Source organism: Hyalella azteca, unplaced genomic scaffold (genome assembly GCF_000764305.2).
Source record: "Hyalella azteca isolate HAZT.00-mixed unplaced genomic scaffold, Hazt_2.0.2 contig16984, whole genome shotgun sequence".
In the NCBI taxonomy this organism is placed as follows: Eukaryota; Metazoa; Arthropoda; class Malacostraca; order Amphipoda; family Hyalellidae; genus Hyalella; species Hyalella azteca.
In genome coordinates this window covers 602,628-621,492 of record NW_025946787.1, presented here as the reverse complement: position 1 = coordinate 621,492, position 18,865 = coordinate 602,628, and the positions used below count along the sequence as shown (strand labels likewise).

The following is an 18,865-nucleotide window of genomic DNA, read 5'->3' as shown; positions in this document are numbered from 1 at the left end:
GTTATGACTTCGGATTTCTTTTAACGTAAGCGACATAAAAATTTTTGTTTAACGATACGCTGTTAAAGGGAAAAAATCTTCTACGATATCTTCCTCTAACAAATCCTAATTTTATGCTACTCTAGTAAAACATGGCTATTGCCCTTGATCATTAATAAGATTCATTACAATGCATATTTATTGAATCCTCCATTATAAATGTGTGATAAATTTACCGAGAAAATAACTTAATAATGTCTAAAAAGCTTTAGTCAAGAGATTTACGTCGAAGTTGATTTGAAGAACTTTTTCTTTGCGTTAATTAGTTATTAAATAGTCACTAAGCGGTGAACGTGTTCTGGAATACTTCACAACGATGCATAAGTTATCGCATGAGGAGAAAAATGAAACAGTGTTAAGAGCTGAATTCGTGGGTGTGTAAAATAATTTTTGGCATTAAAAATAATAATCTTCCTGGTTTATATTTCAAATGTTTTCAACCCCCAAAAAAACTTCACATTTCTGTCTTTACTGACCTGTGTGCCATTCCCTAGACAGCCAACAACCATCATTTGTGCAACTGCCGGCTGTTTCTTCCAGCTGTATACAAATTGCTGAGAGCATTAAGATAAGGCAGTAAACTGTAGCGATGACTTATCAGATCATTCACTCGAAATTGCGCCTGTTACAAAGTTCAAGGCAAGATGATAACGAAGGCAATGCTACTGAAGAGAACTGTTCACACCTCCGCCCATTTGTAGCCTGCGGCACCGTTATCTCTGGCCGTGGCTGGGCGCTGATGAGCCCATTTCTCTGAGAGCGGTCGCCGTCTTGGTGCTGCTTCTGCTGCTCTCTGTAAGTCTTCTCATCTCGAGCACTAGTGATATGAGGGAGTATCAGCATTGCATGGGGCATGTGGAGTGCAATAAATGTTAGGTGATACGTGGTAACAATGATATGAGGGAGTATCAGCATTGCATGGGGCTTGTGGAGTGCATTAAATGCTGGGTGATACGTGGTATAACAATGATATGATGGAGTATCAGCATTGCATGGGGCTTGTAGAGTACAATAAATGTTAGGTGATTCAAGGCATCGGTGATAAGAAGTAGTATCAGCATTGCATGGGGCTTGTGGAGTGCAATAAATGTTAGGTGATACGTGGTATCAGTGATATGAGGGAGTATCAGCATGGCATGGGGCTTGTGGAGTGTAATAAATGCTGGATGAAACGTGGTATAACAATGATATGAATGAGTATCAGCATTGCATGGGGCTTGTGAAGTACAGCAAATATTAGGTGATTCATTGTTGCAAAGACAAGAAGAAATCCCTCATTTCATAGGGTGTATAGAGAACAATAAAAGCTATGTTATGCACAATGACAGTGATATGGAGAGAGTGAGAACCTAAAAATTGCAGAAATTTGAATGTTTCTGGCTTGATGTAGTGTTCAGTCCTACATTCAATTTTATTCAGTGCATGGACATGATGAATGGGGCGTGCTGTTGGCGACACTTGGAATGGATCGCGAAATTAAACACTTAGAAAAGCAACATAATCAGCCAATATGACTAGTTTGTAAGGAATGTAAAGAAAGAGATATTATATCAGCTAAGTTCATTATTAGCAGGTGCAAATAATGTGCAATGCGAGAACTAAGAAAAGTTCCTTTCCCTCAATTTTTATACCATGGTAGCAAGATTAACAAGATATTAAAATATAATACATTATGTCGTGGAATTCTAGAACAGCACACGTTGTATTTGATGGATGAATAGAAGTAGAAGTGCGAGGGCGTTCAACCCCGCATTAATGTAATAGTGATGTATGGCCTCTCTGTTACGTATATTCGTTTGTCGAAGGATTGAATACACGATTTTTCGTTTTCCTTTTCTATATAAAATCGGTTTCTGTAAACAAACAATATAAAAAGGTAAAAGTGGTTACATAAAATTAGTATTGCACATAAGGTATGATCAAGAAGTAAAATAATTTATTTCGAACATACATGTATAACACGATAAAAGTCATATATGAACGTTACACGGATCTTTAAATTAAAACACACGTACCAAGCATTTCTTTCTTTACAGTCTAGAGCCAACACCGCAACTGAAAGTCTAGATGCTTTTAAAACCAAACTAAAGTAAAATGTCAGTGACACGCATGCATCAGGCGTGCGAAATATACAATAGAAGTGCATTTGAGAACCAGGAATTCATCACTCTCTGTTCGTGGTGGAAATCTATCTCACTGTTTCAATAATGGCAATGTGACATAAAAAAATAACTCTATTCAACAGTTTTAGGACTCTATAAGTAAATGGTTTACGTTACATGCAACATTATTTTGATACTCCAGCCACTTACCTCCACGACTACAACCTCGAAGCCAGGTGGTATTAATCAAAAATACTAAATCAAAGTTGATTTATTTGTACTTGAAGACTATCATAATTTAAAATAATCAGTTTCTTGCATTTGACTGGCACATAGAGAAACATAATTCAATTTATCAAAGTGCAATAAAATTTAAAGGTGCAGAAGGAACTTAAAAGCTTCGTTACAGATTTATTGAAGCATCTCTTCCGTAGAAAGCAACAGTTCATTTAGTTACAGTTTTTGCATATTTTCCAACAGTTAAACTTGATAACAACGAGTTAAGTGTTACATACATACTTTTTATCGCAATATGATAACTTTAAAATATGAATAAAACACGAGAAAGTATTAGTCTAGTTTAATTCATCGAGGTCATCGTGCAATTTAACTTAGGACTAACAAAAACTGTGTATTTCTTTTGAGTAATACATTAGCAAGATAATTCACGAGCTACTTTTTACTTGTCGCAATAGATGCCAAAAAATGTCTCTCGTATTTGAAAATCTGTCAAGCACCCTCGCATCGAGCGACTTTGCGTCTGGATACTACATCACTCAGAGGCGAGAATGTCGGTTTTTAGAGCCCCTTCGCTTCATAACCCGCAGATGCCACCGTACGTCTGATAAATGGCTTCCGGTAAGTCCTCAGCTGACACATAATGACTTTACCCTCTGAAAAAACACTACAGTCGTCAGCTCGTATGAATCTCTGTTTCATGCAATTCCAGCAGCCTGACAATCGAGGTCCAAACTTGCACTAGCTTGAATAAAATTTTTATCTTGCACCCGTAGTAACCTAAGGCGTAATTCATTTCTTAACTTCTCAGGGCTATATGTGACTCACCCTAACTTAAGTACCAGTTGGGTACCTTGACTCCTGACTTGGAAACTTAGATCCAAAATTTTGTTGCAAATATTCCCTCTGATACTGAACCAAATTCAAAATTACTCAATCATGTACAAACGGCCACACAAAACGCCGTGCGCAATAGCGCCTCGCGCAAAATCCTAGCCGGGCAAGCAAGGAAATGAGCAACGGGTTTCATAGTCCATGATAAGCCGCACCGCAGGAAATTGCGAACGTTCGAAAAGCGGGATTGCACATACTTCAGGCTGGTATCGGCGCCTGGAGGCACCCCAAGAAAAAGTTACTTGTGGTGGAGGCCGAAGAGCAATACTTCTCGCCGTACTGCCACAAGTTCGTCATCCTACAATCCACGAAAAACTTTGCCAATTTCCTGGAATTCGTGTTAAATATTACATCTTCTTCTGGTTGGGGTGGTGAGTAAATTAGAGCCTGTCATTGAACATAATTTAATAAAATTTGTAATCTGAATTGAAAAAGACAGTAATGCGATACCATGATCCTTAAATGTATAAAGCTTCTGAAACTACAAAAATTCTTCAAGGTATGCTTTAGTGAACTGCACATTCTTCGCCATTCAAGTTGTAATCCACCATGGTTTTATTGCATTCTACAAGCGCAGTAATCAGAAGTATGTGTTAAATTACTCAGAATTACAAATTTAGTAAATATTCCACCTATTTAACAAATATTAAGACGAAGCTGTGGTGAAGCAGCTGCAAAGATGGCTCCATTGATTATTCAAGCGACGGGACACAGATGACCGAGGCCAATAACCCGTCCGATAGAGGCCTGAGATGGCCTCTTTGTAGTCCTACACGGGCTTATAACAAGACTCTGTGATGGAACCTCAACTATCGCTCTTGGTTCATTTGAATTGCTTCTATGCGGCCCAGAATTGCTCGGCGCTCAGCATCACCTATTTTGGCCGAGATCAACGCCATTTCGCCGACGGTTTAGGCGTCGTGAGGTCCCGGTAGGGCAAGCAAGAGATTGCCTGCTTTACAGACCCGAGCGAATGAGGTAACGGAGCACAGACCTTCTGCACTGCGAATCGATTTGGCATAAATTGCGCAGTGTAGTGCATTCAAAAGGAAAACGACCCGCATTTTTATTGAGGGTCAAGTTAGCTATTATGAAGCAGAAGCTTTTAATCTCTTCTGTATTACTTGATGGATGAGAAAGGCCAGTGCATTAACGGATAAAGGCATCAGATTCATTAGAGTGCTGTTGTATATACATTTCTGTTGTATATATATTTGATTTAAGCTAGAAAGTCTTGTCCATTATGATCAGTCTGCAACGACGACCAGACTTCATACACATAGTTATTATAAAATTATTCATATTGATAAAATCTCACGAATTACTTCATAAGTTTTTATGAATCAGAATAAGTCAATGTCTATAAAACGATAAGTGTATTCTTCGACAAAAACAAGTGTTGCAAATTTGTAAGGTGTCCCAAGGCGTTAAGGACTCAAATTTTTGCTTCATAAGCGGCTTCGCAAGAACTAAGTTTGGCAATATTGCTTTATCATGAGACTTAAGCGATAGAAAATTGTTCTTCTAGAACAGCATCGACAAATTCCTGTAAAGTTTAATGAGAGACTCCCTTTCTCGGGCGCCAGCCACAGGTTACATCTTCACTACAAAAATTATGATAATATTTCTGTATATTTTAGCTACCTTTTATCACGAGAGTAGGAAAATTTGTACTCATATCACAAACAAGTAATTTTTTTAAAGACTAGGAAGAATCCATACGTAGACCTATTCTTATTTTAGGCGCTAGATTATTCAGTGAATTGAAGAGATCATTTCGAACATCATCCAACCAAGTTGTCCGATTATTGAAGGCACCGATCGAAATTCTCCGCAGTTTAAATCGCACGAAGTTCTTCAATTCGAAAGTTAATAAATAATTGGTGCTGCAATTTCAGCACCAAAAAAAGTATATTGATGTTAAGGGCTATAACAATTTACTAGTAAAATTAATCCACGTCGAGACTTAATTTCAATAATTGACGTAAAACGTTTGGATATATCAATATCTTATGGTAATGCCAGGACGATTCATTTATGTCTTTTCTAAATCATATAACAAAAATTAAATCCATTATTTATTACTAATCATTAAAAAACCTTCTTAAATCAATATGAATAATCTCTGCATTCTCTAAATCAAACTATAAAACCAATTTTCATGAAATGTACTAATAATGGCAATATGTGAATTTATCAAAAAAGTTGTCAGAATAAAATTCACCCTAAAATTAATTATAACCCCCCTTTAAATTAATCGTTCATTTAAGGCGAAAAAAAGAAAAGAAATTTTAATGGTTGCCCCTCATTTAAATTAAAGACCTCGACTACAGGAGCAAATTCCAATTTGTGGTCCTTGCATTCCTGGAGTGCTCTGCGGATTCCAATAAAGACGATTCACGATTCCACGTTCCCTTAAAATTATAAAAGTGATTAAATATATAATCTTTAACATTTGTTTCTGCTCATTAAATTTGTAAATAGGTTAATTTTGGAATGAAACAGCCTTTTTTGTGCGCCAATTTATGTGAAAGAATAATCGATAATATCTGCCTGAACGATTGAACATGAAAAGATATTTTAATTTTTCTTTCTGTAGAATTATTTTTTACGGAATGTCATTGGATCATAATTTTTCATCCTCAGTTTCAGTTATTTTGTTTCAAATAAAGAAGTTCTTTTAGAGCGACGTTTTCAGCGTACTTGAAATTAAATTTAAGATGTGGACTATTGCGTTTTGATACAAAGGGTCAGGTAGCCAAATGCCAATGAAGAAAAATCGTATCTACTCTTCGCCATAAATTGAATTACACGAAAGAAAGTGCTTTTGATATTCCACCCAATATACAGAACGGTTTGAGTGGCAAAAAGCTATTAAATTACGTCGTGAACAAAAAAATATCGTTGTCTATTCTGTCAAAACGTTGACCGACTTCAAGCCGCAAATTTTACAGCACCAACTTCAGAGCATTCACTCCGGCGCAAAGAAGTTTGTAGAGGATATGAAGATGCTGGAAGTTGTTAACCGAAGGTCTCCTGAAGACAGGTTTGCTTGGTTCTGAGCGCCATAAACTCAAACAATAAATTAGGCCAGAGTCGTAAATTAGGTCCGACCTGTCAAAGTGGCAGTGGCGTGGCATAAACCTGCACTACAACAAAGGTTGCTAGCCGCTCCCATCTGTCATCGGGCGCAGTAATACCGTGGGCTTAGACGATCAGTCTACAACGACAGTCCTATGCAGTGACAACTAATACAAGATGGCCTAGACGGATGCCCATCAAATGTGGCAATTTGCTCTTTGACGAGCGATCCTGAGGTTTTGGATGAGATTCCTAACGGTAATGATTCTCATAAATTGACTCATAGTTCATGACAACTTTTCACAATAATATGGAATCGATTACGGTCTACAATCCTACAAACAAAGTGGGACTATAAATGACAATTTTTTAGTTCGTTTCGTTCGCAAATTTGAAGGATGAATCAGAAATAAAACAAATGCAGCTCAATTGCTGAAACTGACTGTTGTTAGAAAGAAATAAATATCCACATAGAAACGAATATAGGCAAGATGTATATTATTTATTTCCGACATGTTTATTTTGTGGCAGTCGGGCGGAATAAAGCCACCGTGCTGCTCGATGTCATTGATCAGATTAGCTTTTCAAATTAGCTGTCGCGTGTAGCTTTAATATTTAATTAATATTCCTAATTAGAATCACTGTTTAATAATTAATATTTCTAATTAAAATCATTGTTTAATAATTAATATTCCTAATTAGAATCACTATTTAATAATTTATATTCCTAATCAGAAACACTAATTTTCGTTTGAATCTGGCATGCCAAATCTTGATAGTTCTACTATCACCAAAAGTAGCTTATTCGAGCTATGTTAAACAACATATAAAACATTGTTTCTGAACTACATGAATCATTAAAAAAGTACATGAGAACAAACTATATACATGAAATTGAAGCTCTCAACATGAACTTGTAATGGTCAGATCGCAAACCTGGAAAATTATGAATAATGATGAAAAGTACGTGATATTTCCATACTTTATTGAGCGTTAAATTGTAATTTATCGCCGTGTTCAGATTTAACAATTATTCCTGTCACTTATCATAACTCCATGAAGTTTGTTAAATCCAGGCTGCAAACTCCGTAGATTTCTTTCGCACTGTGAAATCCGTAGGAACAATACGAATTTCTTCCCTTCATAGAGTGAAGTAAAGCCAATTACATCTCTTTACGCTGAGCAGAAACGATATCTATATTTTAGAAACGGTATCTATTTTACGCTGAGTACAAACTCAGTTTTGCTGGGAATGAGCAAATTATTTATAATTTACATACGCTGACATATGATGTTCTGATGCGTCCCAAGTAAACGACAAGTATTTAATACTGGCGACACATTACTCATTACGCATACAATAAAATATTTTATTCATATTTATCATCAGTTATACTATCTTTACTGATCAAAATATTCCCATTAGTGTCTACTTATTATACGTGAGGAAACGAATAGGAAAATTAATGTCATGAAAATCATGATTGCAGTTGCTTCTATTCTCATCCACATTGAAATAGCAAATGTATCCGATAAACCATGTAAATACTTCTCAAAAATTAATCATCTTTAGAAAATATCCCTTTTTGAACTGAATAGGAAACTTAAAATGACGCGTCGTCCCTCAGTAAAGCTTTTATTTTTAAAATAAGAACATCAACGTACTCAGATTTCCCTCTACCTCTCAAGTCCAAAGGTTTTATTTCCCTCGGCATCAAAGCTTTATAAGCTCGCACTCATTAGAGAGTGCGAGGCTCGCGTGAGCAGCCCTCGCGTGGCGCCTGGTGTTCGGTAGGAAATCCATAAAAGACTTCAATTAACTTCGAGCTCCAGGCAGTTTTTCTTTTAATGCTAGAAACGGATGCAAGAAAGTCACCTTTTTCAGAAAACGCGAGTTCTCGAGGGTTTCGCTCACGTCAAGTTGCGGTGGACGGAGCATGGCGGTATTGCTAAAAAATGTTAGCAAATTTTTCATCAAGTCTTTCGGATGCTTGGGTCGTTGAGAGACCCAAAAAAACACAATTCGCCGTTGTTTTCTTATGTATAAAGTCATTTTACTTTGCTATTTATTTGAATCGTAATACTAGTTCATATATATACAGCAATGTGCATAGCACTCAAGCTTCGTCAACTATTGGTGCACCGCCACTGGCTGAAACTCTGTTTTATTTCAACGCAGGAGCTGCAGCATCAAAATTTTGCCCCTGCTCATCAGTGTAGCGAGTGCCGTGGCTGAGGAAGGATGTGCCTCATTTGGTCTCCTCTCACTGCCCACTTGCTGGACGTGCAGACGTTCATCCTCTCTCAGGATCCCGTTTATTTTTTGTTGTATATCGCGCGTCTTTTCTGCGGTTTGAGTGGAATTAAAACGTATTGATACAGAAATGTTATTATACCTGGTATTTTTCACCGGTGAATTATTATGAAATCGAAATTATAACAAACAGTTTAATTTTTATATTTCTTAATCAATTTCTTTCAATCGCCTGAATTCGTGCCTTTAATTAATTTGTGTACTAAGCTAGAGTGAATTTCTCCTTTCAAGTTTCGCCCGTTTCTTCAAATCCCAGAAGAAATATCTCTCGTAAATGAATGTTTGAATATTTCGAGGTATTGTGGAATATTTTTCATTATTATTTGTGCCGTGAACTATCAGGTGGCTTCATAAGTGATGGAAGTTTCTTGTTAATCTAAACTCAATCATCATGCAATGTTTGTAACTAAATTAAATAATGTGCCTCACCTCCCACTTTGAAAAAAGCTAACATAAAACTAGATTTCGAGTACCAAGGAGAAGTTTTCGAAAATCGCTAGGTTAATGACGAAGTAATTCGAACAACGTGGTCGAAAAAATGGCATGGGAAGTCGGAACCTTCATCCAAGGTCAAGTTGATGCAATTGCATAATACAATTAGACACATTAAAAGAAGTTTCATATGTCCCGGCTGCATTTCCACAACATTCACTGATACAGTGATACCTGCCAGTGTCGTGAATAGTTTTTTCTCATCTAAAGTTGTGAGTTTTTAAGAACAAAAAAAAAAGTGCGAGTTTTTAAGAACAATGCGTTCTTATACATTCTAAGGCATTATGAAAACTCGTCACCCGGGGCCCTAGATCAAAGTTTCCGCCGGACCTTTAATTGTTCTGCAGAACATAGAACAACTTCTGGGTCTAGAAGATCAGAGCATGCAGATAAAAATGTTCGTATGTAACTTTTAAATCTTTATGACTTGGATTTATATGAGGCTTCATTCAGTTAGTTTTTTTTTCTTGAATAAATTTCTAGATACAACAGGATCCATTCACTACTATAACGGTGCTTCAGCATAAAAAAATTTGAATCCTCCTCGAAAAATATAATATCAATGGGGATAAACATGTCACATAATCCTGCAAATGGTCTTTTCTATACCACATTTGCATTTTGTCATCCATTAGCAAAATAGATGCTGAAATGCCGATGGGATTTCTACTTGAATTTACGTGCTCGAATTTATTTGTTCACTTACGCTCATTAGTTACTCATCCAAATGTTTTTTTCAATGCAAATCATCAATTGAAAAACGATTGGCCTAATTTTTTTATTCAACACTGAATCCTCTGATATTCAATTGCAGAAAAATTCTTAGTCATGACCAGTCCAGAAAATTTGTTACAAGGAAGAGCATGAAACATGAATATATAAATCACTTGCACTTCAACACTAGAAAAGCGTGATCTGAACCATTTATTCAAATGCTTTCTTTGAAATACATGAATAAGCTTTATTTGGATAATATAAAATATTTTCTCTAATATTTTATGATCTTTCGATATTTTAAGATTATTATCGAAGGACAGTATTTCGAATTATCCGCTCATGGTAATTAATTCGTCAAAGTCCAGTTTTGGAATTCTCTTGCCTAAAAAACTCGTGTAATTAGCGCTCGTCCGCAGGCATCAAGTTTTACCAACTCCAATCGAAAGCCGCGCTCCCAAAATGAACATATCGAAATTATTTTTCCGCAAAACTTCTCATTCCGATCTAAAATGTAACGTAACGTAACGGTATTTTCGATAAAAACATGACGCAGGTACCATTTTTTATTATTTGTTATGAAAGACTTTCCAAATAATCGGTATTTCATATCAAATTTAAATCACATTGCGCATCAAGCATATTTTTTAGTAGAAAATCTTAAATTTCTCTATGCATAATGGGTAGAAAAACACTATCGCGGTTGAACTTCAGAAACAACACATTAAGCATTTTTACGATCAGGTCTGAAGTAATGTAATTTCTAAACATAGGCACGAAATTTAAAAATAAATGTTTTCCTCGAAGCAATTTCGTGCTCAGTCAGTAGTTAGTCGATTACCTCTTCAAAATAAAGACAGTAGAAAAATAATATGCCAGACCTTTTGCGCACAACTGGACAATAAAAATTATGCTTATTTATATCTATATATACAAGAGAATTCATATGAATACAAATTGGATTCAATTACTATAAAATCAACTCCGATATTTATCACGCCGTTACTCTATTTCTTGTTCAATTTTTGTCTAAAATGTAATCTTGAATAACACCAAAATTATTGTGCGTTAGTGTTGGGTTCACCGGGATACATCAACTCGGCTAGTCAGGTCGTACGGCACACAAATACACGTAAGGATTAATAAGAATATAACTGAAAACTGTAATAATGATTAAACTTCAATAACAACAATAAATCATGTTTCCTTAGCTCTTATCGCCCTGAAATGATTTCGGGTTCTAAATTCGATCCCTCTCTGCGAATAAATAAATAAACAAATTAACGACTGTTTCTCACTAATAAAGCAAGATATACATAACTTGAAACTCGGAACAAATAAATAATAGACTGGTAAAAAATAGTCTTTCTGACTTATAGAAAATGCCACTAAATCGATACAGGATTATCATAATATGAATAGAAAATATTTAAACACCTACCCTCGGTGGTGGAACAGAAAGCTATGATAGTGTAAAAGACGTGGCTAAAGGATTTGACGTTTTTGACGTTATCCAGAGGTGACTCAGAATCGAAACTAGAATTACCAGACTTGCATTAAAACCAAATATTGCACAACGTTTGTAACATTTTAATTATTGCGGGTCATCAAATATCAGCGAAGCAATTACCTTCAAATCAACACAAATTAAGAAATCATTGGTTATTAGATAGAAAGAAATTACGTACAATTAACGTACGTAATTTATACGTAGATATAAAATATATACATGCGTAACATTTATTTTGAGAGGTGAGCTAAACTGAACTAAAATTAAATTTTTATTGATATAATCATCAAAAGTGTAAGCCTTATTTTAATTAATGGAGAAAAGTCTACAGTCTTTGGGATTTTTAAGGTATTGCTTAGCGGCGAGCATGGCAGCAAAGCAGCTTTCCGTCACATTTTGCTGCCGTACGCGTCTTCTATTTTACATAATTAGACGGCACGCTCGGTATGACGCTCCGTCACTCGCGTTAACAAGATCCTCGTCTTGTAGTGGATGGGACTTCCTAATTTGGTCCTTCATAAAAATGTATGAGCAGCAACAGCGTTGGACCCGATATATTACGCTTGTTTTAGAAGCATTTCTGCCCACTTTTTTGAAACTTCAACGAAACTTAAGCGCGACAACGCACTTTACGTTGATTACATGGCGCAATATTAAGCCTATATCCGTTGTTCGAGAAATTCAGGCTTCAGAATTTCGTTTCTGCGCCGCAATGACACACTTGGCGGGCTGTGCCTGCACATGAAATACGACTTCGCTCGACACCGTAACGTTAGGAACCTGCGTGGCTAAACGGAGCTTTGGTTGTCGGGTCAAACGAGAAATTTAATAATGGCTTTGTTCGTATAGAGTTGCTAACAGTTATCGTTCCTAATCATTATTTTTTGGCTTCATATTACTATCTATTACAACTAAAAAGCTCTCGCATGTTGAAAACATACATGTATAGTCGTTTCCTCACCGATAGCATACATTTTATTAAGAATATCAATTTATAATTCAGTTTTTGTAAAATTTGCTCTATACAAATATCTTTGAAACGGAATTATCTCTAGAGACGTGACATCTCTTGATGAATGAGTATCCGTTCTCCAGCAATCATCGTATCTGCATTTATTACAATATCGCTAGGTGGTCATTAGCGAGACAGTTCTAAATCAAAAAAAGTCCCTTGATCCACCATGAACTAGAGGAAAATCCTTCGGTCCAGGAAGTGAATCTTCAAAAGTTTGCTACTTTTTTCCTGAGTTGAAGACTGGAAAATTTTCCTGGGTGAAGGCTGGATTAGAGACTGACTGTGTAGAATCCTGCTCTGCATCTCAGCGTATCGAGCCTCACGTTTTTCGACCTCGTCTACATTGATTGATTCAGTTGATTTGAAAACGGCAAGTTAACGTTCAACGTTTCAACGGAAGATCTTATTAACGCATTTTCTCATTTATGGAAAAAAGGCGCTATTGTGCTCGCCATATCCGTCTGTCCGTCTGTCTGTCTGTCCGTCCGTGACTTCACGTTTTCGCCGACGAGAAAATGCGCTCTCTGTCACTCACTGCAGTGAGTAATGAGTTATATTTTTTTAGTTGCGATTAGATGGTGCCGAGGGAGAAACTACCTATCCTGCTCAAATTAAGCCAATAGATTTTTAGGTTTAAATCCTGGGCTAATCCTGGAACTTACCATTATCATTTATCGATAGCTAGTAATAACTCGTTCCTTCGCGATGATTTATTGAAGTTTTTCTTATTCATTTATCATGAAATATATACTAAAACGAAGATAAAATTATTCAATATCAAACAACAAATATCTATTAAGAAAGAAACAAAATATTCTAAACTAATTTTTTATACTATATTCCATGATTGATAATACACAGTTATCGAAGTTAACGCAACACTTCAAAAATTGATAATTTAGTCCCAATTATTACAATAGCCGGCAATCAGAACAGATCATTTATTTCAGTCTCCCGTACGTTTCTTACTTCACGCCGACTTGAAACCTGCAGTCGACACCAGTCCTGAAACCTCAGAAAATAAAGCGCCTCTGTCAGCGTAGTTTGTAGAAAAAAACGAGAGGCTTTGTAAGGCTTTGGGTGCTCCAATTCTACTTAAAATAATTGACGAGCCATGTAGTCCAGTCTCACCATTTGCAGACGTGCACGTAGTGCCAATGTGACGAAAAATAACCCGAGCTGACAATAATTTTGTTCATTATGAAGCTTTCGCGGGAAAATATTACATGAATTAAAGGTCTCGTGATTATAATGGAGCGATTTTGTTGCTGGCGTAGCAAAGTTAAATTATTTTAATAGTTGTGTGTGTGAAAGTTTCAAATACTTTCCTGATTTCAAACTACAATGGCTTGATTTAGAATCCTTTGGGATTCGAAATTTTCTGTGACGTCTAGATACTGTAGATTTATTTAGATTTATTTGTATTATTATATATCACATATAAAAGCACTCTTCAGAAGTATTAGACTTTAAATTGCAAGTGATTATTAGTAATAAAAATGTAAAGCAACCAAACCTGGGTGATATTTGACCACTATTTGTTTTAGTTATCCGTTATCAAAGTCTTCCAGCGTTTTTAACATTACCTTTTGAATATTTCAGAGATAGATTTTGCCCTGTTTTGAGATAACATTGATATAAATCTTCATGCAGCAGCACACGCCAATTTCATATACATGTGAAATGAAGAAAACCTACGGATACGCCTTTCTCCAACAAGTTAGCTTCGTCTCATTTTCTTAAGCATTAATTAAGTTATCTTGGTCGACTCATACTTGTATTAAATTCCCCACTCATTGACTGCACAAATGAATTCAACTAGAAGCTCTTCAAATTCAGGGCTGACAGCCCCGTAAAAATATTTGCAAGTACGAGACCGCTGGACCGCGGCGCCATGTCTGTCATCTACGCCGCCTTCATCTTACTGATTGCAGGTGAGAATATACGAACTTTAAATAAGTTGTGTGGCGCTCATGTAATATTTTATTATAATATATAAAAACTAAAGATAAAGCAAACACATGAACTAATGTTCGTTAGCATAAACCTCTCGTAAATCTTCTCAGCATAATTTGAAAGCATTTTTTTATAGTTGGGGTTAAGACTTGTGGCGACAAATGCGCCCACCAGCTAAATTTTGAAAGCATTATAATGTATGTAGATTATAGCCTTTAGAATGTTTTTCATAGAACTGTCATTCATGGCATTTTTCAGAAAATTAATGTTTTATACATAAATTGCTTCCAAACATATTCAATATTCCGTTCCCCAAACCTTTGAACTTCGTTTTCACCAGAATATTGAGCACGATGCCAGCTAAAAATCAAACAAGATCGCAACATTGTTCCAACTTTCAGAATGTCTGTCCTTATTTGTGTTACTTTTCACAATAGCCAACTCAAAATTCGCAAATTTTTCTAGGTATACATTTATTTTGGAGTCAAAACCGGACAGATTATACTTGAATATATAACCAAACTGACATTTTTCAATATGTAGGTTGTCCAAACGAAATTTATAATGAAAATCCCAGCGTACTTTTTGGTTAATCTTTAAAACAAAATAGAAGCTGGAAACATGACATGCAAACTTGCCTCATTTAACTCATTTATCAAATTTTTAAAATGTTTTCCTTGCGATGATCTCCGTGGTTTGTACACTAATTGCACTAGAAAATTATTAAACAGTTTCTGAACGGTCCTAAGGACGCATTTGTTTAACATTTTAAGAAGTATGCGATCTTTCCCTCAAAGAGTTTTAGTAAGTCGATTAATTTTCTAACTAACGCCCAACCCTTTTTTTAGGTTTTACATGCAGATATTATATTATATTTGCAGTTCGCGTATCCGTTATGACCAAATATTTTATTCTCTGTCGGCTTCATCCCCGTTTATTCTTTACTGGGGTCATCCATTTAATTATGTTGTCATTTTAGTGTTATATTTAACATGAGCGTTACTGTACATATATCCCAGACACAGGTCACCCCCAACTCGCGTTTTAATTTTGCATTCAATAGGCTGCTGCCTTAGATCTAATAATTAAAATTTTGTTTGGGCACGGTCGTGTTTTACAATAGCTCTTTTCCTTGCACGTCACTGAACATGACTCAGTTGCAGTTTACCACTTGGAAAGTTGTTTGTGAAATTACGGCTTGGCATTCAACAATTTTGCAACGGGTTAGACCAAGCATGACAGAAAAAAACATTCGTGAAACAACAGTCCCTTTGATCATAAATACAATTTGCAAATAGGACTGCCCGACACGTGTGATTTCATTGTATCTGTTATATGAATATTTTGAAATTGTAATTGTGAACTGGCGGAGTAAAACTATCCAAAGAGTTGTGGTTTCATGCATTACTGACAACGTTCGTCGCTCGCGACCAGTTGCTAGGATGTACCTTAATATCTATTACTATTTTTCTGCTGCACTCTGGTTATCAGTAGCATGACGTAAAGTTTGATGCACTTTCCCGACAGATAAAAAGCCGATGAGTAGGCTTGTAATTGTTGTATCTAATAAAACGCTTTAATATCTTGATATATTAACAGTCATCCAACATGCGAATTTGGAAGAAGCTAAAATTAAATATTTAGCCACAAGATGCTGATATAATATTTTCAAGAACTGTTCAGCTGTTGGGCGGTGCATTTCTGACAACGTTCCTACCCTTAAAACCATCGTCATTTGCTCAACTTAGGAACACATCATATTAACCCTCTGAATAAAGAAAGATTTTCTGTGTACTGATTATACTGATTTTCTGTGTTTCTGATTCTGTTTGCAGAGGAGCTCGGGAGAACGAGCGGGTTCTCCTTATCCGTTCCAATAGCACCGCCGGACTCTGATGGCGCTCAGCGTCTTCGGGCCAGAGGAACGTCGCTACAAAATCTGCAGCAACTCCTGCCCTCGGGACCGGTCCTGGCTGAAGGCCGAACAGAAGAAGATGACTCTGGAGGCGTGGTGACCTACAGTAATAACTCCGGGGTCGTGCTCAATTGTGCCGCTAAGGGAGATCCTGAGCCCAGCATCACGTGGAGGTTTCTTGACCAGAATCTCGTGAGGGAAATACCCGGAGTTAGGGAGGTGGGTTCAATTTATGAGAGCGGAATTTGAATAATTCAAATTTTAAAAATATTGGCCGTATCGTAGACATTATTGAATCATTCGACTAGTACTATATAGTAGTAGAAGTAATGCAGGAACTTCAACTTTTATTATTGCAAAATTGAGTGGAATGTATGATTTCAACTTTATCCCTTAAATATAGCACAATTAATTAACGATTATAGTTATATGAAGCTTTTAATTTCTATTGCTAATGGTGATAAAAAATTCAGACTTCTCCGAAAAGCTTATTAATTTTTTTACAAAAAAACATAATATTCTAATACTTGGCCTTTTTATTCATTGAAGGTTTCTGATTCTAACATTGTTTGCATGAATTTCCTTTTTACAAAAAAAATGGAATAATATGCACGTATTGTCGTCGGATAATTTTATTCGGCCAGATTATTGCAAAAAAAAAAAAACGGATTAAATTTTGAACTTCCGCATAAAATACATTTTCTACAGATATCGTTCTGATTTTAACTTCAGAGTCACCTCAAGACATAACCTCAAACAAAATCTAAGGGAATCTTTGATAAACTAATGTTTTCACTACATAATACATTATAATGCGATTACTTTTAAAAGGCTTATCTGCTCCTGACTTTAGAGCTGTTTAATATGAAAATTTTGCTCCAAATGAGATGAGATATGATCATCAGCACCGACGTGGTCAAGTCATTTATCGGGAACCCATATCACAGCAAGCAATAGTTCAGGGGCCATACTTTCAAAACTCGCCAAGTGAACGTAAGTACTTATGCTCTATTTTCTTGTCTATGATTGGTGCATTTTGCTTGAAAGGCCGTCTGTGATTGGCTGATGAACTTACGATCTCTTAACTTTTTTGAAAGTATAGGCTCTGATGCCCAGTTTGTCGAAGTTTGCCCTCGGAGGACAAACTTGCACTTGTATAGAACGAACTTTGTACTGTAGTCGACGAGCGTATCGGTGTCCGGGGAACTGTTCAAAAGATATACTGACGTGCGCAAAACACTTAACGTGGTTTGTGGCCGCTGTGGGAGTCCTGTCACCGAGCTTCCGCGCAATGAATTGTAAAGCGAGGAATTTTTTAAATGCAATACGCTGACGTTATACAAAATATTACCAAAGAGTAATTTAAACGTTGCAGATGAAAAGTTGCGAAATTGAGTGATACTTTCTCGTTACTATATCAGTTATGTTACGATGATGGAAAAAATTGTCACATAAATTCTTAGGAAGGCGATGACTTTCCATTGTTTCAGTAAATTTTTGTTCTTTTGTTCATTCACTTCTTATTATTTTAGTCTCAATTTAATCGGATTTTTTTTAGGATCGGATAAATTTTGAAATAATTCCAAATATATAAAACAATCATCACACGCTACATGCGAATAATAAATTCGTACCCGTATTCTTTATTTCTCCGCAGATAGCTGAGTTTATAGCCTCGACTTGGGTTGTCAGAAATAACCCTATTTTAATTTTAACCCATCCAAATTTTAAATTCACACAAATTTTAAATTTCATTGACAATTCTATCTCCGGAATAATTTTCGAAAATGTTCTGGCTTTTCAGATTTTGTCTAACGGGTCGCTGGTGCTGCTGCCGTTCAGTGCGAGTCAGTACCGCCAAGACGTGCACGCCGGCGTGTACCAGTGCGCCGTCTCCAACCCCACCGGCACCGTCCTGGGGTTACCCGCTACACTCAGGCCTGGTATGAGCATAAGTAGAAAAGTTGTAATGAATTTGCCATTTTCGTAACTTGATATTCTTTTTGATTCGTTTTCAGTATTATTTCATTGCAATACCATCAAAAAAGTATTCCGTAAACATAATGGATTTTAGTCTTATTTGAGTACAACTGTCGTCATCACGCAGTTCACTGACATTGCATAGAAAATTAATTCATCTCGACTTTGATAACAAGTGTTCGAAAATATGTACATTTATTTTACATATTTTCCATTATATGAAATTCATTTAATCAGGGTATGTACCTATATCACTATTTGTTATTAGATGTGCTTTGCTTGTGGTTAACAAGTATTATTATTCGTACAACGGGAAGAAATTCTTCTATGAACTTCTCCCATCAAATTATTTATTAACTCTTTCTCCAGGGCTTTTGATTTACACACACAAAAAAGTACGTGCTGAAGAAAATCGAAAAAAAAATAAATTAACGCTCTACAGGAGATAAATTTTCATACAACCGAGATTCCTGGTAGATGACAAATTAATTTGATTTATGGGTGTTTTTTACCCCCAAAAATAGTTTGTTCGTAAATATTGGCGCCGACGTTACAGGATATTGGCAACTCGGCGATGCCAGAACCCAAGTATGGAGGCCATAACATAAGACTTATG

The 18,865-nt window shown here is 36.1% G+C and overlaps 1 protein-coding gene across 1 annotated transcript in view; it reads left to right on the top strand.

Annotated features, from left to right (window-relative positions):
• Nucleotides 1-14,011: 14,011 nt before the first annotated feature.
• LOC108678549 (Down syndrome cell adhesion molecule-like protein Dscam2) overlaps nt 14,012-18,865 on the top strand; it is a 71,674-nt gene continuing 66,820 nt past the window's right edge. The window contains exons 1-3 of the mRNA XM_047885117.1: nt 14,012-14,332; nt 16,190-16,488; nt 18,074-18,212. Coding sequence (XP_047741073.1) covers nt 14,293-14,332; nt 16,190-16,488; nt 18,074-18,212 — 478 coding nt within the window. The 5' untranslated portion in view covers nt 14,012-14,292. The remainder of the gene's footprint in view (nt 14,333-16,189; nt 16,489-18,073; nt 18,213-18,865) is intronic.